The following is a 22,523-nucleotide window of genomic DNA, read 5'->3' as shown; positions in this document are numbered from 1 at the left end:
CTTAAATGATTTATTCTAGTGGATTTCTTCCTTTCTTCTCTCCTAAAAACTAAGAGCTGGGGTTCAAAACCTTAAAAACAAGACACTCCAAAACAATACTCTAAAAATAAGATTAGATCTTGCTGTATTTGTAAGTGAAGTACTATCTTTTTAAGGTAGACTCAGCTTTTAGCAACAATTTAAGCCTGGACTCATAAGGACCACTTTCAAGTAGTCAAAATTTTGGTTCCTAAATCAAAGGACTTTTATTCAACCAGTGATCTTTAATTAAAATACAATGCTAAACAATTCACAGAGTTGTGGATTAAAATGAATACAGAACCATAGCGACTTGGTAAGGAGACAGAACCTGCTTCCAGTCAGCAGGGTCAGTGGTACAAAATATGTAGGCCAGACTCTTATAAAATGGTTCCTGGAAGCCCCATTTCTTCATTTTCTTTTTTAAAAACCATCATTATAAAAAGTAGTACAAACTTAGGAGTCTGTTCCTATGTCAAAGAAGCAGCTATTGTATTTACTAGGAGCTATGTGCAAAAAGTATGCCCATCTGTGTCCCACCCTAATCCCCAGAACAACAAAAAAATATCGTCTCCGTTTTCTACATTAAAAAAATATACAAGCATATAATACATTTATTCAATAAAGACACATTTTAGAGATCTATGTAGGAAATAATTTTGCTTACATTTTTATAAAAGAAAAAAAAGAGGATTCAACTGTTTGATTCTATTTTGTATGCAATAAATAGGGCTGGGCAAAAGTCATTAGTCCCAACAAGATTTGCCAAAGTCCCACATTTAATTCCAGAAACAGATGTTATGTGTAGTACTATCGGTGTGTTCAGTAAAATTATTAGGAGTAAATGGTGATAACTTCACGACCTCCTCCTCGTACCAAGAGCACTCTGTTCAAGCCTTCTGTCAAAACTTCCAAGAACTCCATATCTGGATGTCAAAGTAGTCAAGGTTTTAAGACCTGGAATAAAATTGTACCGAAACCTTATGGTGATTATATGCTTCCCCTTCTCACACCTAAAGGTGCAAACCGCATCTCTCTTAAGGTATGTGTTAGCAAAACATACTCAGCTTGCTTTGCCCGACTTCATACCTCTGATCAGCGATGATCTCACTGGGCAAATCACTCTCATTCCCCAATTCAACTTCAGTTCCGCATGGGAAAGTAAAATGGGAATTTCTGTTATCTGTTATCAAATGTAAATTTGCAGATTTATCCGGAAGCAGGAAGTGTTGAGATTTTATCATTATGTAACTGACTTCCCACACTGTTATTAAATCACTCATCTCTCCTGCATAATAGGTCAACTGCCTTTATTTCATACAGTTCTATTCAATATTTCCCTTATCTGATTCTAATATGCCATAACAGATTTTGGGTGTTGCTGGATGGCTGCTTTTATGCCTAAAGTGCACCAAAAAAGGATACAATTTTCGTCCCCATGCCTGTTTTTTGGAGGACCAGGCATGTTCAATAACACCAGTTGGGCGTGCTGTGACTTGTTTAGCACAACTCCGTTGAGCTTGACGGCAGTGTGCATCCTTCGCACATTCGACTGGTTCCTACAACACAGCAACAATTAGAGATGGATCAGCCAGCACAATCTTACGGATAAGTGAAAGGAAAAAGTTACTGTTGCAGCCAAAAAAATCTTAAGCCATACAACGTAGCAAATGCTTAGTAATCAGCAGGTAATGCCATGACATTTCCTAAAAAATGAAATAATAAAATAAAATACTTGAGCACAGTGTCTATGAAGTCTAGTCAACTGTTGGGCTGGTGGACTGGATCTAGCTTTGTAAACAAATATATCTCGCCCTTCTGTAGACCTGCAAACTTTAAATCAAGGAGTGATAAAATGTTTTGTTCCAAGTAGCATAGAATTGTTACTGTTTTTGCACTTTTTCTAAGTCAAAAGGCTACCAAAGTTAATTTACTCCTTAAAGGGTTCGTTCATCAATGACTTCTTCATTCTTACATTGACACAGAGCAAAGGCAAGAAACCCATTTTTTCTCAGGTAATCACATTTTCCATCAGGAATAATCTGCTGAGAACTGCCTAGTGGCATGGGAGGCTTGCTCCAGCCTGATTATTTTGGTTCCCCTTCTTCTTATTTGTTCTAATTCTGCAACATCCTTTCTAAGGTGTGACCAAAACTGCAGCGTTCAAAGTATGGTCACAACATACATTCACATTTCAGTATTGGTAGTTTTATTTCTGATTCCTTTCCGTATAACCCTCAAACTGAATTTTACCTTTTTCTACAGCTGATGCATACTGGGTCAAAATTTTAATTTAGCTATTCCACAGCAGACTCCATCATCCCTATCCTGCCCCCAGGCACTGTCAGCTCAGACTCCATTAATGTGTGTGTGGAATTAAGCTTTTTGCCCTAATGTGCAAAAACCAAAACAAGGTAGGGAAGGCAGTGGGCTGCATCTGGCCAAGGAAGAACCCTCAGTAATTTTTTTCTGCAGTGCTCCAACAAAGAGAATTGCCTCTGAAGGTGGAAATCTTTTTTCCAAAATGTGTAGGGCGTTAATAACATTTTCTTGCCCCAATATGCAACACTTAAACTGAACTGTATTTGCTATTTTAATATTAATTCTCAGGGGACATGAATGTCACTGGATAGAGAGAACCAATAAATTAGGTTCAGATTTCTGTGCAGTATGTGCCTAATTTTAGACATATTATATGCTTAGCTGCTCCCACTAATGTTAACACTAAAGTTTTAAAGTACATTGATTGTGAAAATTAAAGGACACAACTTTATAGAACAATAACAGCTGCTATGTTACCTTCGGAAAACTCAAAAGGCAGATGCCATTCTTCTTATGAATGCAGTAATGGGCAATATATGCCCTGGAAGATTCTCCAACTGAGGAGTTCCATCACATTTTTCAAGGGTGGCGAGGATACAAAAGTCAACTGTTAGGGTCCTTTTACCCTTTATTTTTGTTTCTTATTGTTTAAATATAACATGGTTAACTGCTTTGGAACAAGCTAGGATACAAATCCAATTTCAAGCCATGACTTAGAATCTTTGCTAGTTCTGAAGCTGTTAGCCACAGTTCCCTTGTTCAGAACAGGAGACAACCGTTAACTGGAGTCTTCCTAGTTTGTTTGCTGCTTCATGTCAAAGGAGGGACAAAGAGGTCTCATGGAGCGCTGCAAGGCACATTCATACCTTGCCTTATTAACCCAAGATATGATCATCTGATTGCAGCACTTGCTCCTGACCTAGAGAATTGTGGGAGCACAAGAGCCCCGCTACATACATACGTAAGGAGTCAACTGCATAAGCCTAATCATGGGTGTATATGGAACAGGTCATGGGTTTCTGTGTGCATGACTGGTGACAGTCTGTGGTCTGCCACATATCTGGATTTTGTGCGTTCAAGAAACCAGATCCATGGGCAGAAAGCTTTCTGCAGGCTGATCACATCTGCTGGATCAAGACACTTAGGTGTCATACAATGATTATGGAGGATGGATATGTAAAAAGACATTTTTTTAAAAAAAACTGTAAGAGAAACATCAATGCTATGTGTGAAGTTTTTGGGTATAAAGAACTGATGACTCACACAGAGGAAAAATCAAAGAACAAAATGACAGGGATATTCAACAAAAAAGAAAAAAAAGCAGGAGAGAGCCCTTAGTAGTGCTTCAAAGCAGGGGGAATGGAAGAAGTCACAGGAGAACAAAAACTTGCATCGCTATCACTTTCATAAGGTTGAATGATCTGCCTCAAAAATGACTCATTTATCCACATTAATTTCTTTTTATAATATTATCTACTGCTATGTCCCGCCCCCCCCCATGAGTGGAGAGTTTGAAGGTATGCAATATTGCACACTATTCTTACAAATTAAGCAACTGAACACAATATAGCTTAACAAACTCATGAGATTAATATCTGCATCTATCTTTCCCCACTTCTTCTTTTTTTTAATCACCTTTATTGTCATTGTTATAATCTTTGCAATTATGTCAATGTTAGCTTATCCAGAAACTACTGTGCATCTGGTTATTGAGATAATTAAGGGGAAAAGTTGCATCCATGGGATTTTGATGAAGGAAATGTCAAATGTTCAATACAGGAAAATGGTGACCTTCATTTTATGAGACACATAATGTGATTTACTCTGAAGAAAAGTAATAATAAAAAAGAGACACCTAGCTTAGAAAAAGGAGAAAAGCGTAAAAGGAAAATATGACAGGAAGGCTAAGCCATCACATTCACATGCTAAAACATAATGCACAGACCCAGTGAAGATTAAAAAACAGCTAATTTGGAAGAGACATGCAACAACACTTAAACAATAAAGCACAGAAAGCAGGAATAACAGCCTAAATTAAATCAAATTCGACTTACAGATTTCCCCATTCTCTACATGGAAGAGAAACAAATGTGCAAAAATATTACTTTATGAATACATACATAGCTATATGGCATATTTTTATAATATAGCACCTTAAAACACAATGTAACTTTATTCATTTCCTAAACATTTTAATCACTAAAAATTAGTATGTTGCATGTGATTTTTAAAAACAAACCATGGCACACATTCCTAAATGAATGGACACGTTTAAATTGCCCCCTGTTCATATTGTACAGCAGTTCTGCACTGCTCTTAAAATTGCCCCTCTAATCTTTAAGTGTTTTCCTGCAGTGTTAATAGTTCAGGCGCACACACAGAGATGAAACTATGCAAATAAGCAACTCCTGAGTTTGCATGCTCCCTTTCCAAAATCTTCCTTCATCTGAAAAAGGAATAAATTCTGACCCAACATAATATTTTATTCCTCTATACTTGCAGCATTTAAAATTCCTATTTTTAAATTTTCTGTTTCTTTGGTTTTTATTTTCAAAGCTTTTTATTATGGTGCTTTAGTTTTTATCTTTTACTCTCTGGTTTCTTTTTCCCCGTGTTAGCTACGGTTTTCAACCCTCTTTTTGTAATTGTTTAATGTGGTCTGCAATTTTTTCTTGCAGTTGGCCTTTGTGTTAATGTATTTTCCCTCCCCACAAATCCTTGGTGGCAGGTGAACATCATATTTGGAAGGGGTTGGATATTTTTCACCTAGAGAGAGGAGAAGCAGGGAGACTGTGATGAGGGGTAGCGGCTTCCTACCTCTCGGAGAAACAGTATCCCACATCAGCTCTCTTCAAAAGGCAGCAAGCAATGAAAGACAAAGCTGTATGATCGTAACTGAGCATTCAGGTATACAATAATTCTACAGCTACTTGGCCAGATTAAAACTAACCTATTCAGTTTTTGCCATTGCCACGGCGTTCTTAAATTGCACAATCAAACGTAAATTAAAGCGCTGTTAATTTTCTTTCTGAGAGATAAGCAACCACAGCAGTAAACCTTACCGAAGGCCAAAACAATAACTTCTGAAGCAGAAAGGTCAGCAGGGAAGGTTAACATGGAGACATAGGAACATATTGCAAATACACACACATAGGTTGCAATGCTGTAAACCATAATGCACATGAGGGTCTCTAGATCAGTGTAGAAACTCACTTATGTCTTTTGGGGGACAGATTACTATCACTCTATTATTAATCTTCCTAACAAATCACCTGTTCCACTGCCGTGTATGAAAATTACAGGTGTGAAGTCAGTTATTTTTATTTAAAAACTCAACCCATTTTCACATTTCTTGCTACAGAAATCTAGCAAATGCTCCAACTGTTCTAGTTTATGACAGAAATAGTATTTATTGTAGTGTAAATAAGGATGGACCTTAAATTATTTCTTCAAATTACAGAAATAATCTATATCAATTCTGCTTTATTTTAAAGGATTATCAAAATCTAACTTGTACGGAAAACATATATCACATTCTTTTCAGATTTAGTGCTATCTTTGTAATGCTTTACAAATTAAACTATTACTTATTTTTATGTTCTGAAATTAATGTATAAAAAAGGGTTTGGACAGCAAATTTCTAACGAACGTAATGGATAGTACTTCAAAACAGCCCATGTACAATAGATGATAAACATAATAAGCCATGTTGTGACACATAACCATGTCATTTATTTCCATAAAAACAAAACCCAACATTGTGGGTTTTTTTTTCAATCTATAGGTGCTGCAAGTCCTGGCAATGATTAATAGGATTACATCGCCATCTAGTGGTTACTGAAACAAAGTGGTTCACTTCCTTATAGCAGTGTTTTTCAACCACTGTTCCGAGATGTTGCCTGGTGTGCCGTGGGAAAAATTGAAAAATTACTTTATATATAGTCAATATAGGCACAGAGTTAAATTTTTTAACATTTTCTAATGGTGGTGTGCCTCGTGATTTTTTTCATGAAACAAGTGTGCCTTTGCCCAAAAAAGGTTGAAAAACACTGCCTTATAGTACCACTGAAATAATGATGTCGCTATGATACCATGCCATGCAAAGCATAAAAGTTTTACAGAAGGAAACACCTGTTTCTAAAGATATTCTGTCTTCTTTTACATTTCACGAAGTTTTCTACAGTTATGGCTCCTGCTTACTCATAAGCCTTCAAACTAAAACTCAGCTCCTGCTGCACTCAAGAGAGCAGTACTGAATGTAAGATACCCAGAGAATAATTAGAAGACAATTCTGTTCATGTTACAGGTAGGTAGCCGTGTTGGTCCACCATAGTCAAAACAAAATAATAATAAATTTCCTTTCAGTAGCACCTTAGAGACCAACTAAGTTTGTTCTTGATATGAGCTTTCGTGTGCATGCACACTTCTTCAGATATGCACACGAAAGCTCATACCAAGAACTAACTTAGTTGGTCTCTAAGGTGCTACTGGAAGGAATTTTTTTATTTTTTATTTTGTTTTAATTCTGTTCATGTAAGAGCAAAGGTAGTACTGGGAAGAGGGCTAGTAGTGTGTGTATAAAGAAAAATAGAATTATTTGTATCTTCAGCATTGGATTTTATGATTTTAAGGCATTTACACCTCCAGAATCTAACTGGTCAATGCATTCTTACTGCTTTCCTCTATGAGCTACCATTTCTAGAATGGTATAAACCCGTTCTATTCAATACCATTAAATGTTAGTGTGGGTTTGATCAATGTTATCAGTATTTAATGCCTTACGTATCTACTTACGGTTTCATACTGAAGATATCCTTGTAGCTTGACAGACAAGCTTCTTTATTTTTATGCTTCTCGGATATAAGCTTTTCTTTTGTCCAGGTCATTTGTATTTTGTCTGGTGTAGCAACAGCAGTGTGAGATTTGACCATTCCTGTTGAGCGGGACGCAGTGTTTCTGTCATGGATTAATTGAGCCTGACCAAACACAAACAAGCAATGTAAAGATCAGCATTTTGGCAAGTCGGGGAACTCAAGGCTGGCAGAGGCCTGTAAATACCATGTAAATACTTTGCTTGCTTGTACATAAAAGCAGTTCATGTTCAGCTTATGAGAGATGCAATGTATTCAAGATGTTTATTCACCAGTTTAGTAACAATAACTGTTGACAGTATTAGTTCTAAATGGGGATGGGGGGTCATTCCATGGCCCATCAAGGGGTAGAAATAATGTATCTGACCCTGCAGATACATATGTCTGTGATAGGATGACTTACATGAAGGCAGCTGCTCATTTTGAAGAATAAGAATATATTTATACACACAAATGGTACAGAACACACATTTTCCTGAGAGTTGCACTTCAAAGATTGATTCTGTGGCAAAGGTGAACCCCGTGGAGGCACATTCCAATGTCTCTTGAGCCAAACATATGCCAACAATGTTTTCAATCTCTTTCCTATTGATTTATAGCATGGAATTTGCCTTTTATTCCTATTCTTTGCTACCTCTTACATAAGCAGCTCCTGTTCCAGAAGAGGACTTCTCTTCTTATCATTCGACTGCAGAATTTACTCAGGTTGGTGAACTCCCTTGTCAAAAACTATGTCAACCAGATCACCTCTATCTATTTGCTTGTTGACACTCTCAAATAATTCTAATATGTTAGTAAGACAGGACTCACCCTTGCAGAAGCCATGCTAGTTCTGCTTCAGCAAGTCTTTTTTTGTATATGCTTGGTTATTTTATCTTTAACAATGCTTTCCACCAGTTTTGCTGGGACAGGCAAGCTAACCAGCATATAATAGCTAGGATCCTCCCAGGATCCCTTTTCAAAAATTGGTGTTACGTTGGCCATTTTACAGTCCCTGGGTATGGAGGCTGATCTGAGGAACAAGTTACATATTTTTGTTGGGAGATTACATGATAATATAGCAAGCCACATGCCATTCAATCCTATTTCCATAGATGGCGCTACTATTCTTTGGCGCGACATGACAATAAAGTGTGAAAGAGTTTTGGCTCATGGAACTTCTGAAACAAAATCTGGCATTTAGGATTACTACAAAGGCAGTGCTTTTGATTACTGAGAGTTACAGCTCTGGTGTAAAATCTATATCTTTCTAAGCCTGCCCAAGCTTAAGCGGTATAAGCTTTAAAATTAAAAACTGTCACAAAATAGCAAGCTCCCCAGTTGTAAGAACTGCATCACTTTTCACAAGAAGTCACAGTCATCATCCAAATTGTTCATTAATATCTCACCTCCATATACATCATATTACCCGCTATCACAATAGATGGAGTGGGAAGACATTTTAACAGCATCAAAATATTGTTATTTGAGTACTATGAAACGTAGCAGCATAGCACTATACAATAGAATTATTCTCTGGAAAGGCTCTGCATGTCACCTTAGTATCACAGCACCTGTGAATACAAGTCTGTAACATCATCCCACCCCCAACCCCCAGAAGAAGATTGGAAGTTCTTCCCTCTCAAAAAGTCTGAAACATTTAAACCTACTTACTAAGGAAATGGGGACAAGGGTGGCACTGTGGGTTAAACCACAGAGCCTAAGGCTTGCCAATTGGAAGGTCGGCGGTTTGAATCCCCACGACGGGGTGAGCTCCCATTGCTCGGCCCCTGCTCCTGCCCACCTAGCAGTTCAAAAGCACGTCAAAGTAGATAAATAGGTACCGCTCCAGCGGTCAAAGTAAATAAATAGGTACCGCTCCGGCGGGAAGGTAAATGGCGTTTCCGTACACTGCTCTGGTTCGCCAGAAGCGGCTTAGTCATGCTGGCCACATGACCCGGAAGCTGTACGCCGGCTCCCTCGGCCAGTAATGCGAGATGAGAGCCGCAACCCCAGAGTCGGACACGACTGGACCTAATGGTCAGGGGTCCCTTTACCTTTACCTTACTATGGAAATAAACAATATCCTGTGTGTGTGTGTGTGTGTGTGTGTGTGTGTATATAGAGAGAGAGCGCGCATATGGAACCAGTTCAACCAGAGAGCTTTTTCATTAATGTCTGCATCAATGCACAAAATGCTGAAATGCTTTAATTCTGACACGAAGTCTTAATTACATTACTGAATTATCCTAAAACTAGTTTGTATTAACATGTATGCATTTTCACTTATACTGCTTATTATATTCCTTAATTTCAATAACCGAGAAACATTCTACTTTTATATTGACAACCTGTTCGTCAAAGAATGCAGAACAGTGCAATGAATAATTAAGTAATAAACACAACAATCTACCACACTAGTGTTAACAACAAACAATACAGACTTGTTCCAAAGAGGAGATACTATCAGAGGGATAAAGCCAAATAATATCCAATAAACGTATTAACATTTAGGTTAATGTTTTAATTTTTTTAAAAAAATACCTCAGGCTTTAGGACACAAATGATAATTACAGACATCAGATACTGCTGGATTGAAAACATTAAAGATCTGATAAATCACGGGATTTAAATACAACATTTTAAAAGAACAGAAAGGGGTGACATTTACTAAATTCTAATTTTGGATTATTTTGTTATCACTTCAAACACACAACTACACTGAACCTACTAAAGGTGATCTACAAAAGGACATTCCACATTGCTAAGAACTAAAATTAGGATATCCGGGTTTGAACACAGGGAGCCACACTTGAAGTGCCATTTTTAAAATTATAACCAGGCTTAAAATGTATTACATGTACCATGACATTCTGTAGAATCATTATTTCTATATGATCAATCAAGATTCAGAAACACAAAATTATTGCTGCCATCTATTATTAAATCTAAGGAACTTAACAAAATGAGAGAACGGCTACAATTTTGCACACAGCTGATTGTGATAAAGCTTGAGATTTCTCATAAATATTGAAATTGTGATAGATTGTGATCAATGATTTGGCTTCTAATTTCAAAGATCATGATTTTTAAAAAATAAAGAACCTTATTGTTTTATGTTTCCTGAAGGGAGTGTCTTGAGTGCTAACCTGGATAGCCTTTAAATATTTCTGTTAAATATTGCCTAGACTTGTTTGATCGGTTCAGAGAGACAATTCTGGTGGTCCTATGATTTCTTCATGGAAGTAATCACTGCAATAAATATAACGGCAGAATGCTTATGAATGGATTTATTCCAGGAAAGTTCTGAAAACAACTTTCCAAATTTCTGTCTTTCCTGGAAACTCAGAATTTTGAACATGTGTGTTGTTGTGTGGAGAGCAGTACCACAAATCTTTCTTTAATGTATATAGCACTGATACCAGATTCAGGGGCTTTCCCCTATGAACATAAGACTTGAATGCCATGTTGTTCAACCAAGTGATTCAACTAAAGATACCAGAGGGAAAAATATATTCAGAATGATCTGTTCTGAAAAGCTGCACAATGAAATTTCTATTTTAAAAAATCCATCTGCTTTTATACCGTAGGGATGGTACTCCCTACATAGAATAGTGTAATTAGTAAGAATTAGAACAGGTTAGTGGTAGTAATTAGTACAGCTATGGTTTACAATGGCACTGTAAGTGTTGTAATGGGAAGGGAACAGTCAGGTGGGTACAATTTCTACCTCTTCCTCCTGAATGTCATTAGGTAGCAGATTGTCTACATCTTGACCAATACATTGTGGGCTAGAGCGGCTCTTCTTTCTGATTGAGCCACGAGACTCGTCAGTGATGCTCTGAATCTGGGACAGGAAGGTCACCAGGCACAACCAGAAAAAGCATATCATTAGCTCATAAAATACAATGGCACTTATTAAACAACAGAAGGAAGCATAATACATCTAAACAATGGGTACTGCAGTGGGTAACTTATCATGGATAGCAGTGGCGCCCAGAGGGGAGTAGAGCCATCAGGCTGCTTATGGGGTGTGTGTGTTGAGGTTGGCAGCTTCCTCACTGCCTTCACCTCCCGTTAAGGGACAGCAACGATGCTGACCTGAGGCAAGGAGCGCAGTGGAGCTCCTCCCCACCATATGCTGCTTTCTGTGCTTAAGTTAGTTTTCCAATACGAGAGTAATTCTGAAAATCCGAAGACCCTGCAGACATAGTGAAAGAGCCAAGGATTTATTTAAAAGGAAAAGTTGTCTGCTAATCTGTTGTTAAAAAGTTGAAGAAGCCCGCTAATTAAAATATTTATACAAGGGATTTGGAAGTCGTAGGTTGGGCCTACAAGGGAAATTCTTGTTTCAAATCTGTGCTGTCCTTTAATGTTTTCAGTGAAAAAAATATTCTAAAGGGAAGTCTTTTATTAGAACAAAAACTGTATTATATATTTTTTGTATTTTATAACCGTTTCTGAACTTCACCTTCGTAAGCATCTACTTGTGGATTGAATCCTTTTTGATATAAATGGCACTGCTCTTGTAGGTAATAATATTTTTATTATCTATACCCCACCCATCTGGCTGGGTTTCCCCAGGCACTCGGGGTGTCTTTTAGCATATACAAAACATAGTGAAATATCAAACATTAAAAACTTCCCAATACAGGGCTGCCTTCAGATGTCTTCTAAAAGTTATGTAATTCTGTATCTCTTTGACATCTGAAGGGAAGGTGTTCCATGAGGGTGCTGCTACCAAGAAGGCTTTCTGCCTGGTTCCCTGTAACTTTGCTTCTCGCAATGAGGGAACCACCAAAAGACCCTTGAAGGATGACCTCAGTGTCCAGGACTGAACGATGGGGGGTGGAGATGCTCCTTCAGGTATACTGAGCCAAGGCCGTTTAGGGCTTTAAAGGTCAGCACCAACACTTTGAATTGTGCTCGGAAACGTACTGGGAGCCAGTGAAGATCCTTTAGGACCGGTGTAACATGGTCCAGGCGGCCACTCCCAGTCACCAGTCTAGCTGCTGCATTCTGGATTAATTGTAGTTTCCGAGTCACCTTCAAAGGTAGCCCCACGTACAGCACATTGCAGTAGTCGAAGTGGGAGATAACCAGAGCATGCAACACTTTGGCAACACAGTCCACGGGCATGTAGGGTCTCAGCTGGAGTACCAGATGGAGCTGGTAGACAGCTGCCCTGAACACAGAATTGACCTGCACTTCCATGGACAGCTGTGAGTCAGGGAGAACAATGTAAATCCAAATGACACCTTTCACCAATTAATAAATATAGAATTGAATCTACTAGAAAGCACTCATTCAGCAAACCTAACTAACATGAATGCTCCTGCTCATTTCATAGTTGGGCTCATCCTGGTGGATGATGCTCCATAAGTTAAAACTGCTGCCCCAAATAATTTGATACCCTGGATAGCTTCATTCCATTTCTGATACCTTGGGGAAGGCCAATAATGACCTCATTAATTAGCAACAAAATTTTGGTTTGCTCCTACATTATTTTCATTGTTTTTAAAAAATAAGTAAATAAAATGGATTACCTCTCTTTCCCTTTCATTTTTAGAAAGCTGCATTTGCTTTAGCATCTGAGACCTCTGCTCCATCACAAGGGTCTTCTCATACGTAAATGCTGAAATATCATTTTCAAACTGGAAAAATAAATAAATGTTATTTGCAATAAAATGAAACCATATGCTAGTAACCCTGGTGTTTGGGGTCAATCCCCTGAGACTACCCCAAAAGCAAAGAAAGAAAGGAAGGAAGGAAGAAGCAATAAGTTAAAATGCAATGAGAAATTGTGCTAACTTTTATTTAGAATAGATGCAAACTGTCTATGTAGAACCTGATGATTTAATTGCCCCTCAAAATGGGGGAAGGTAGGCAACACATACTACCACTGTTCTGCTGCAATTTATGTTGCTGAAACATAAAGTTACACATTTCTTCATTAAATATATAGAGCTAATATACACTATGAAGATAATGGATTCTTGGACAAATATTAATTGGTTTACATATGCAGTTAAGACCGCAATTTACGTGCATTTAATTCGTACGCATTCAGCTTTATGCACCTGGCAATTAAAAAAAAAAAAGGCAAGGGGAAGAAAGGAGGTGTGGCTCTGGGGAAATGACTTTGGCAAACCCATCTGCCATTGAACCCATTGTGTTTTGTCTATACGTGATTTTGGCTTCACATGCATTCCCCGGAATGTAACTACTGTAGTCATACTCTCATTCTGTGTCCCCTTTTCAGATGGATATAAACACACATACTCCAACCTTATTCAACTACATCCTCCAGTAGAGGGAGCTAAAAGAGAGGCCAGTTTCCTCTCTGTTGGGTCGACAACCACAAATGATGAAAGTATTAGAGAAGAAAGGGTCCCTCACGTCTAACTTGCACTGATTGAAAAAACTGCCCACTCAGCCACAAGCTGGTGACCCATTTGTGCAGCCAGATGTAAACTCTTAAAGGGGCATTCAGATTTATACCAGGGAGGAAGAAAAAATGAATGGACACGATCAAGTCAGTTTAACTTCAGTGAGACACTTTTACACACCTGTTTTAACTTTCCTACTGAAATCACTAGGATGTGAATATGCTTAGCCCTGACTGGATCATAACCTGATCTGGATCAGGAGTGTTTCAAAATTATATTAAGTGTCTTTTTTATTTTTTTAAGACACTGATTTAAAACGATGTATGTGCCATGGACAAAACAAAACAGAGCTTGGCTTTTTGTGCTGTCTGAACCCAGGCTCATGATTTGTCTCCGCAAAAAAGCTTGATTGGTAAGAGAAGAACAAACCTTGGTTATAGCTCAGGGTTTGTTTGTATGAAACAAACCACAAGCCCGAGGCATACATGCACACACAATTATGTGAGTTGCTTTGGGGCTCACTAAAAGCAGGGTGGTTTTTGTTTTTAAATTACACATAGGTGTAATTTAAAAAAAACCCACAATGGACATCTTAATGTTCCTCTGCTAAGGATAAACATAAACATTTAATGAAAGCTTAACTGGGTGCATCAAAAACCTTACCATTTCAACAACCTCGACCTCAGCATTAATTCGAAGATGGTACAAAAACATCTGGAGATCCTTTTTCATTTGAATACTATTGTCATCCATTTGAGCTACAGTAAAGATGCGCATTTTACATTTTCTCCACACCTGTCAGTAGGAGAGAACATTTTTTTTTTTTTAGAAATGTGGAAGCGATTTTTCGTAACTTTATTGCTGGCAATGTACTGCTGGTGTTTTCTTTACTGTGGTTTTCTGCTGTTAGCATTGCTATCAGTGTAGCACTGCATTCCTGCCTAATGCCTGTCTCTCATAAGCTTTCCACTACCAGCAGAAGTCCATTGCAGCTGGAGAAAAGGAAAGTGAGGAAGAACACAGTGACTCCATGCCATAATCTCCAGCCTTTAGAACTTCTCTGTATGAAGAAGACTTCAGATATTGCATCATTCATGGCCTTATGGTTACAGAAACACTTCTTAGTGAAAGAAAATCAGGCCTTCTGTTACACTCCAAAAGTTTATGGCACAAAGAGATCCTACACTGACTATATCTCATGTCCGGGCTACTTGTTTTGTTTATGCAGAACTATCTGGATCCTTTATAGGATTTCACATGCAAAAGTTCCTAGCCTCAAAGAGCTTACAATTAACATTTGTTCATTTTACAGCAAAGTTTCCCAATGGAAAGAAAGGCTAGTACCTTGTGTTGTCGCAGCAGGAAAGGAAGCAACATCAACATGCCTCCGTCATGAACAATCCACCAAACATCTATGTTGCCTTCACTAAAACGCTCTTGATTCATAGGGAACGAGTCCATATTTTTGGCAACTAGAAGAGCTTGATGTGCAGCTGTTGTTTCTCGAACAGTGTCTGAAAAAAAGAAACAAGACTGCTGAAAACCACTATCGGTATTTTTAAAAATGTGTATCCTTGTTAGGAGAAGCTAAGAAGCTGCCTTATACAGTTTGAACACTGGTCTATTTAGCTCAGTCAGTATTGTCTACAATTACTGGCAGTAGCTTTCCAGCATTTCAAGCAGGAAGATCTCCTAACTCTACCTCGGACTGAGCCTGGAATAGTCTGCAAGCAAAGCAGAATCTGTACCACTGAGGTTTGGGACATATTAAGGGTTTAATAAAAGTTTGAGCTGTAGCTGTGCCACAGTGATGCACAAAATAATTAAATTTTGATAACCTGTACACTTTCACGTTGCATAGTACATCATTTGACCAAAAGAAGGAAAGGATCTACAGAATACACGTAACATTTTTTTAAAAATAATTACCATATATACTTGAGTATAAGCCTAGTTTTTCAGCACATTTTTTGTGCTGAAAAAGGTGCCCTCGGCTTATACTCGAGTGAGGCGAGTGGTGGGGGTGGCGAGAAAGAAGCCCTTTCTCTCCGCTCGTGCCGCCACCCGCTCTCCCCAGTCAACCATTCCTTAAGAAGTGTACAAGAACGGCGGTTCTTTACTCTCCCCAGGCAGCTTGTTCCATTCCTGAACTGCTCACATAAATGCAAACTTGGCAAAGGAAGAAGAGGAAGAAGAGGAAGGAGCAGCCCAAAGGGCTGCTTTCGGGCTGCTCATTCCTCCTCCTCCTCCACAGTGGCAAAGGTGAACCGGCTTATACTCGAGTCAATAAGCTTTCCCAGGTTTTTGTAGGAAAATTAGGTGCCTCGGTTTATATTCGGGTCGGCTTATACTCGGGTATATACGGTACTTGAGCCAGGGTTGACTGGCTTTTGTATTCTCAGAAGTCCATCCTTTACCCAAGGCACAAGATCATACAGATGTTAAATAGCACTAGGTACAAGAAGAAAACTCTGCAAGACTCCACAGCACAATGGCCATGGAGTCAAACTGGAATCATCCAATGCTATTCTCTGGAAGTGACCCCACAGTTAGGAATGGAACACCGTAAAACAGTGTGACAGTGCCACTCCAGGAGGACACTAAGGTCAATCTGTGAAATGCTCTTTTCAAAACCTCTATTTCAGGGCACTGTTGATTTTGAACATTCAGAGGTCAATTAGATGAATGTTTAGATGAAGTGTTACTATATTGCATGTTGTCAATATGATTCGTATAACTTGTACAGCCACACATACCAACAAAGTTTTTCCAAGAGAAAGGATTATCAGTACGCTTCCAGGACTGAGGCCATGCCATCAAGACTGTGTTATGCTTCATCCCTCCAAGGCCAGCAGATTGAATCAAATGGGAAATTCCATCTCTAACAGTGGATGATACCACAATCTGGCAAAATCCTTTGGTCCTCTCTGCCCCCATTAATGATCGAATATTCTGTAGGGATAAAAGATACATAAATACTTATAAACACCCATAAAAGAGTATTAAAGCATGAAGCATTTCCTAAAATACTGTGGACAGTTCTATTAGGGTTTTTGTATTGTTCGGCTGTAAACATAAAGGAAGGAAACATAAGCAAGCAGGATTTCTGGCAATAAAATCGGGCTTTTCTTTTGAAATAAGTATTTCATATTAAGTTATATTTCAGACATTTAAAACGTTATCCGCCAAGAAAAGTCACACAATTCTAACCAATTACAATGACTATTAATCTACTCCCAGAAATACCAGTTTGATATTTAACATTATTAAGTAACAAGGTTGAATTAGAGGGAAAGTGTTAAATGAAAACACTTAAAGGCCTAAAGTGAGAAAATGAATTAATGAACTAATTATCACCTTTGTTATCTGGAAATTAGATTTACTACTTAAAAATAAGGTGCAAATCTATCCATTTTCATAAATAAGAGGAGAAGATTGGGAATAACTAGATATGCAATCTTCTTCTGTGATGTGGACTACAAATTACATATAATATGGCACTGTATTCAACTAACTCATCTGCCCTAATAAAAACAAGTGCAAGGATTCCAGAGAATACAACAGGAATTTCCCCCTTTCTTCCCCAGTGATCCCCAAATCTGCTTTGGAGGTTGGGGGGAACCCCCAGAACATATTTAGGGGGAGCATGGGAGGAGTGTGGGAGAAGATTTCATTGCACAAGGAAAATCTGTGCTGATGGAACCTTAACAAGCCTTTGCTCCTAAAGCTAGAAAATCTGTACAGGCCAGAGCTATTCCTGGCTACCCTTGGCATGGTTTGCATTTATTCTTGAATAATTTTAGCAATATATGTTGTATAGATAGGAACCCTGATGCTTCCCAGACTCCTAAGAGAGGCTCACCTGGTGCCTTCTTCATGGCTTTTTTATTATCTTTTTGTTATTTTAAAACACTGGGCTTCTAAGGTGTGGATGGCCTTACCTCCTCCTCACTGTGAGTTAAAAAGCTTTTATATTATGCTGTCTTTTGTTTTGTTTTTGTATTTAATATTTCATTTCATTTTACTTTTTTTAGCATTGCCCAGAGCAGTGTTTTTCAACCACTGTTCCGTGGCACACTAGTGTGCCGCGAGATGTTGCCTGGTATGCCGTGGGAAAAATTGTGTTTATTTGATTCCTATTCAAGAGAATTACTTTATATATAGTCAATATAGGCACAGAGTTAATTTTTTTAACATTTTCTAATGGTGGTGTGCCTCGTGATTTTTTTCATAAAACAAGTGTGCCTTTGCCCAAAAAAGGTTGAAAAACACTGGCCCAGAGAACACGTTGCTGCACAACCTGTATGAATACAGTGTTTATTCAAAGTAAATAAAACTTATCTTTCCAGTAGCAAGGGACAATTGTAAAATTGTGTTCAGAATACAACAGAGTAACTGGTTTTTAAATAATCAAACTATTGTGATTAAAAATTCAACTCAGCAAGCATTTACAAACTGCTGAGCCATCTCCTTTCTTTTCTGGGAATTACTCCAGGCAGACCTCTGAGCTTCAATACCTTGTTAAATATTAAGAGGGTGCTACATTTAAGTAAATGCTGACTTGCGCAGGCCAAGAATAAAGCATTTTGCTTTAAGCACTAAGCCACAAATTATCTCATGTTCATTCTAATTGCACATTGCAGTGCGAAGTCCGATTTCAAGCTGTCATTGCACGGAAGGAACTATTTTGAGTCTTCCTGGATACTGTTTTGTTAAAAAACATTCTGTTGACTTTTGGTACTTAATACAAAAAAGTCTGTCTGCAATCACATAGCTGTGCATTAGGAGGTGCATTAAATAATGCAAACCTTTAATTTATACTGCACTTTGAATGAGAAAGCATGGGATACCCACACAAAAATTCTGTTTAAAGGTATTCTTGAAATAATTGGTAAATTAAACACGAAATTATATCAAATTATATAAGATCTGAGTCTTCTTCATCCAGTTCTTCATGCAGCTGCTCTTGTCACACTGAATAGCCAATGGCACAAGGGCTGGAAGTGGGGCAAGAAATATTGGAGTCACTTAGACCCAAAGTATGCCTAAGGTACCCAAAGGAGGAATGTCAGGGAAGGAAAGCAGCCATAAAATCGTACATTCAGGAGCAACGAACCAATCAATATGAGGGGTGGGTCACTGAGTCACAGCAGTCATCTGCATTGTACTATCCAACTTCAAAGCTAGCCTGCTTAAACGTCACAGTGTACCCCCAGCACGTAGAAGTGTCAAAGATACAGTTGTTCCTACTGGCTTACTGCTCTAGTTTCGCAGGGAGCCTGTGCAGCCTCAAGCTAGGCAAAAGGAGACTCAGGATACTTCTAAGAGTAGTGGGGGAACCCCACAGCCAATTGTGCCAGATGTCAGAAGGGCTGAGCAAGTGAAGGTCGGGATGTGGAGGTTGTGCTTGCTAGAGAACCATAAGAGAATGACGTAACAACACATATGCAGGAGCTAATGCTGCAAACTGTTGAGGAATCAGGAGGGATGGGAAGATAAGAAAGTTGTTAGTCCTCCTGATTAAAACCAGTATAAGCCAGTAGAAGGAAGTATTGCCATATAGGGACATAACTACCCATTTGCTTCCTCTTTGCTTGAAAAGTGTATAAATAATGCTGTTTGAAATACTCGGTGTGTCACTCCCTCATTTGGGGCAGGGACATCATGTATTACAATGCTTTTAATAAAAACATCCTATTTGATGCCTAGATTCTGTTGGCCGTTCCAGCCAGCCCAGGGTATAAGGCATGAACCCTGATGTTTCCCAGACAGCATCTGCTCTTAAAGCTACTAATTAATAAGCACAGTTGTGAATGTACATGATCACCAAATGTCTTCCCTGAGCCCTACATCCCTATCATAACCCAAAGAATTGTGGGAAGAAATCGGAACTCCAGAGAAAGACAAAATGTGCTCAAAGTTCCTGTTGTAAGGATGTTTCCTTCTCAAAATCCCTCTCCGGACTGGAATTCCGTATGCACAGGGGGAGAATTAATGTAACTACTGATTTTGCTTGTGGAGTGGCACAAATGTGTCGCAATCTTCCTCCCCACCCCCACCCCACCCCCCAGGCATCGTACAGACTACAGATCATACACAGTTTGCTTAAGTTCTCAGTTTACATATTATTATTATTTTTGCAGGCTTACTGGTGTGCACCAGTACAAGGTTATAGACTGAAACTGCAGTGTAAAAAAGGATCTTGACACAATTGCATCAAGATTCATTTTTATGCCACCATTTAATCAATGCACATATATGCCAGTGCATATTGGTAACCTGCAAAAAACAAAGATAACAAACTATAAATGGTACCAAAAGGCAGTGTTACCAATTCTAATATTAATTTTAGAATTTCTCCAAGTTAAACCAGAAGGCAGCAGAACAGTACATTTGGCAGAGCAAACCTGCTCTTCCCTAATTTTCTCTTTTGCTTATTAAAGAAAGTCTGTCTTAGATTTACCCTCAAATATTCTATTAAAAAATAGATGGAACAGACAGCAATACAAAAGTCTGGCTACTCAATGCTTGTGTTAACATTAGATTCCCCATTAGTGTATAGCTCTTCCAAAGATAATCTTAGTTCAGGCCAAAGATCTCTATATGAGCTTTTTAGAGCCAACCTTACTTTTTGGAAGGACTTAACATTAAAAAAAAATGAAACTAATGAAGAAAGAATTAGGACTGCCAAGCCATGTACTAATTACCCATTTCCTAGCGTCTTCATAAAATGAAGTGTAAAGCTCATTACAAAGCTTTGACTTCATTAATTGCTTTTCTTATTATTCTGATAATTTTACAGCTGAAATCTGCAGGATTTCTGACACTTTGAGACTATATTTTGTAGCTATCTATCTCAACAAATATATTTGATGGAACCCTGACCTCAAATCTGATTGCAATCCCACCTTTCCAAATAGCAAGGTATTAATGACCTCAGTAATGTGGGGCTCTTGATTATCCCAACACTAATCCAGGTTAACTGTACTGTGTTTCTCCAACTCTGTAAGTCTTTTCATATTCATCAAAGGAAACAGAAGACCAGTGCTGCTGAAGTGAGGGTGGGATTTTTTTTTAACTACCCTGTCTCCCCCTCAAAAAAAAAAATCAGTTATAATAAGCGGCATTTACATGATTCTCTCACACGGCATGCCAACCAATGTAAGGTCATGGTCCTGCATGAACATTATATACAAATATTTATATAAATCATAGAGAATACAATTCCAATGTATAGTAAATATCAAGTTGTTACTGATAACATGTAAAAATCCTTTTGATACATCATTAATTACTATGGATGCCGAGGTCAGAACATTTTATAATCCCTTGGCTTCGGTTAATAATTTGAGTCCACATGTTTTTCCTCCCTCCTACTCTCCTCCATTCATTTTTCAGCACTATCCCTGATTGAGTATTGCACCTTAGTCCATATCAACTAGCTAGCTTCAATCTCTAGCCCATGGTTTTTTTAAAAAGTTAAATCATTTTCACTGCAGCCTTTTCTAGATTTGTATCACTAAACCAATGACATAATATGATAATTAATAATCACATTTGTAGTAATTAGATCCAACAAATGTATAATTATCTGTCATCATTTAAGTGCACCTAAAGATGCAAAATATTTTGACTACCCTTTCCAACATGCTTAAAAAGGTAAAGGTAAAGGGACCCCTGACCATTAGGTCCAGTCGTGTCCGACTCTGGGGTTGCGGCGCTCATCTCACGTTACTGGCTGATGGAGCCGGCGTACAGCTTCCGGGTCACGTGGCCAGCATGACTAAGCTGCTTCTGGCGAACCAGAGCAGTGCACGGAAATGCCGTTTACCTTCCCGCCGGAGCGGTACCTATTTATCTACTTGCACTTTGACGTGCTTTCGAACTGCTAGGTGGGCAGGAGCTGGGACCGAGCAACAGGAGCTCACCCCGTGGCAGGGATTTGAACCGCCGACCTTCTGATCAGCAAGCCCTAGGCTCTGTGGTTTAACCCACAGCGCTACCTGCGTCCCTTGTTGCAACATGCTTAAATATAGTCAAAATTACAGAATATATTATAGCAGAAAAACCAGTGCTTTCTAAAACAATTAAACCCAAGCTATTCATATTTGCAAATTTTATTACTGCGTCTGTGTTTTTAATACATACCTCCTCAGCCCTTTGAGCTTCCGTGAATTTATCCAAGTATATTCCTGGCAGGACAGTTCCCACAATGGTCAGTCCCTTCCCAGCTTTCAATTGAGAGGTGAAGGAAAGCAGCCGTGGGTGTTTTACCATCTGCTCTGAATCCAAGTTCAGCAGAACCAAGACTTGTGGCCTGAAGTAATACAGTAAGTAAGTAAGTAAGTAAGTAAGTACTGGTAAATAAAGTAGCTGATAGTGAAATATATAATGCAGGATTATGACAACAATGTATGTGTGTGTGTGTGTGTGTGAGAGAGAGAGAGAGAGAGAGAGAGAAGAGAAAACCAGTTCCTGACATTCCATCACACTCTAGTAGAGAGATAACCAAATGTTGATTGACTGCAGCTTTCATAATCCTAGGCCAATGGTCATGCTGACTGAGGCTGATGGGAATTGCGAGTCCAACAATAAATGGAAGTCTACCCCTGCTCTTGAGGGTCCAAGAATACAGGATGGGACTATTTAGACAGCAGCAAGTTTTAATCTCAACAACTTGGGACACCAGGATCAGACTTAGCTCATGTCTGCTTAAAATGGGGGTGCCCAAACTTTTTTCAAAGAGGGCCGGAGTTTATGAAGTAAGAGCCAACCAAAGTTGTTGAGTTGTGTTTTTTTATACTTTTACCCCCAAGTTGTTGAGGCTTTTTTTTTTTTTTGGATTGAAGTTGCTGAGCTTTTTGGGTTTTTTTTACCCCAGGACACATACTGCCACTGGAGCTGGATTAAATCGACCGGCGGGTCAGATTAGGCCCCCGAAACA

General features: G+C 38.6%; 1 protein-coding gene across 9 annotated transcripts in view; it reads right to left on the bottom strand.

Annotated features, from left to right (window-relative positions):
• Positions 1 to 223: 223 nt before the first annotated feature.
• The window catches only part of SLC12A7 (solute carrier family 12 member 7), a 91,119-nt gene continuing 68,819 nt past the window's right edge, over positions 224 to 22,523 (bottom strand). For 5 of the 9 annotated variants that reach the window (XM_033154341.1, XM_033154343.1, XM_033154347.1 and 2 more), the window contains exons 17-26: positions 21,728 to 21,896; positions 16,336 to 16,531; positions 14,924 to 15,093; positions 14,243 to 14,374; positions 12,737 to 12,844; positions 10,921 to 11,037; positions 7,135 to 7,316; positions 4,395 to 4,409; positions 1,444 to 1,577; positions 224 to 944 (exon numbers count right to left, since the gene is read on the bottom strand). In XM_033154341.1, the coding sequence (XP_033010232.1) occupies positions 853 to 944; positions 1,444 to 1,577; positions 4,395 to 4,409; positions 7,135 to 7,316; positions 10,921 to 11,037; positions 12,737 to 12,844; positions 14,243 to 14,374; positions 14,924 to 15,093; positions 16,336 to 16,531; positions 21,728 to 21,896 (1,315 nt within the window). In that variant the 3' untranslated portion in view covers positions 224 to 852. Of the gene's footprint in view, positions 976 to 1,443; positions 1,578 to 4,394; positions 4,410 to 7,134; positions 7,317 to 10,920; positions 11,038 to 12,736; positions 12,845 to 14,242; positions 14,375 to 14,923; positions 15,094 to 16,335; positions 16,532 to 21,727; positions 21,897 to 22,523 lie in introns of all 9 variants that reach the window. The other 4 variants (XM_033154342.1, XM_033154345.1, XM_033154346.1 and 1 more) reach the window with 4 other exon arrangements.

The sequence above is a fragment of the Lacerta agilis genome, chromosome 7 (genome assembly GCF_009819535.1).
Source record: "Lacerta agilis isolate rLacAgi1 chromosome 7, rLacAgi1.pri, whole genome shotgun sequence".
In the NCBI taxonomy this organism is placed as follows: domain Eukaryota; kingdom Metazoa; phylum Chordata; class Lepidosauria; order Squamata; family Lacertidae; genus Lacerta; species Lacerta agilis.
The sequence above is the reverse complement of the archived record's forward strand: the minus strand, read 5'-3'. Positions and strand labels throughout refer to the sequence as shown.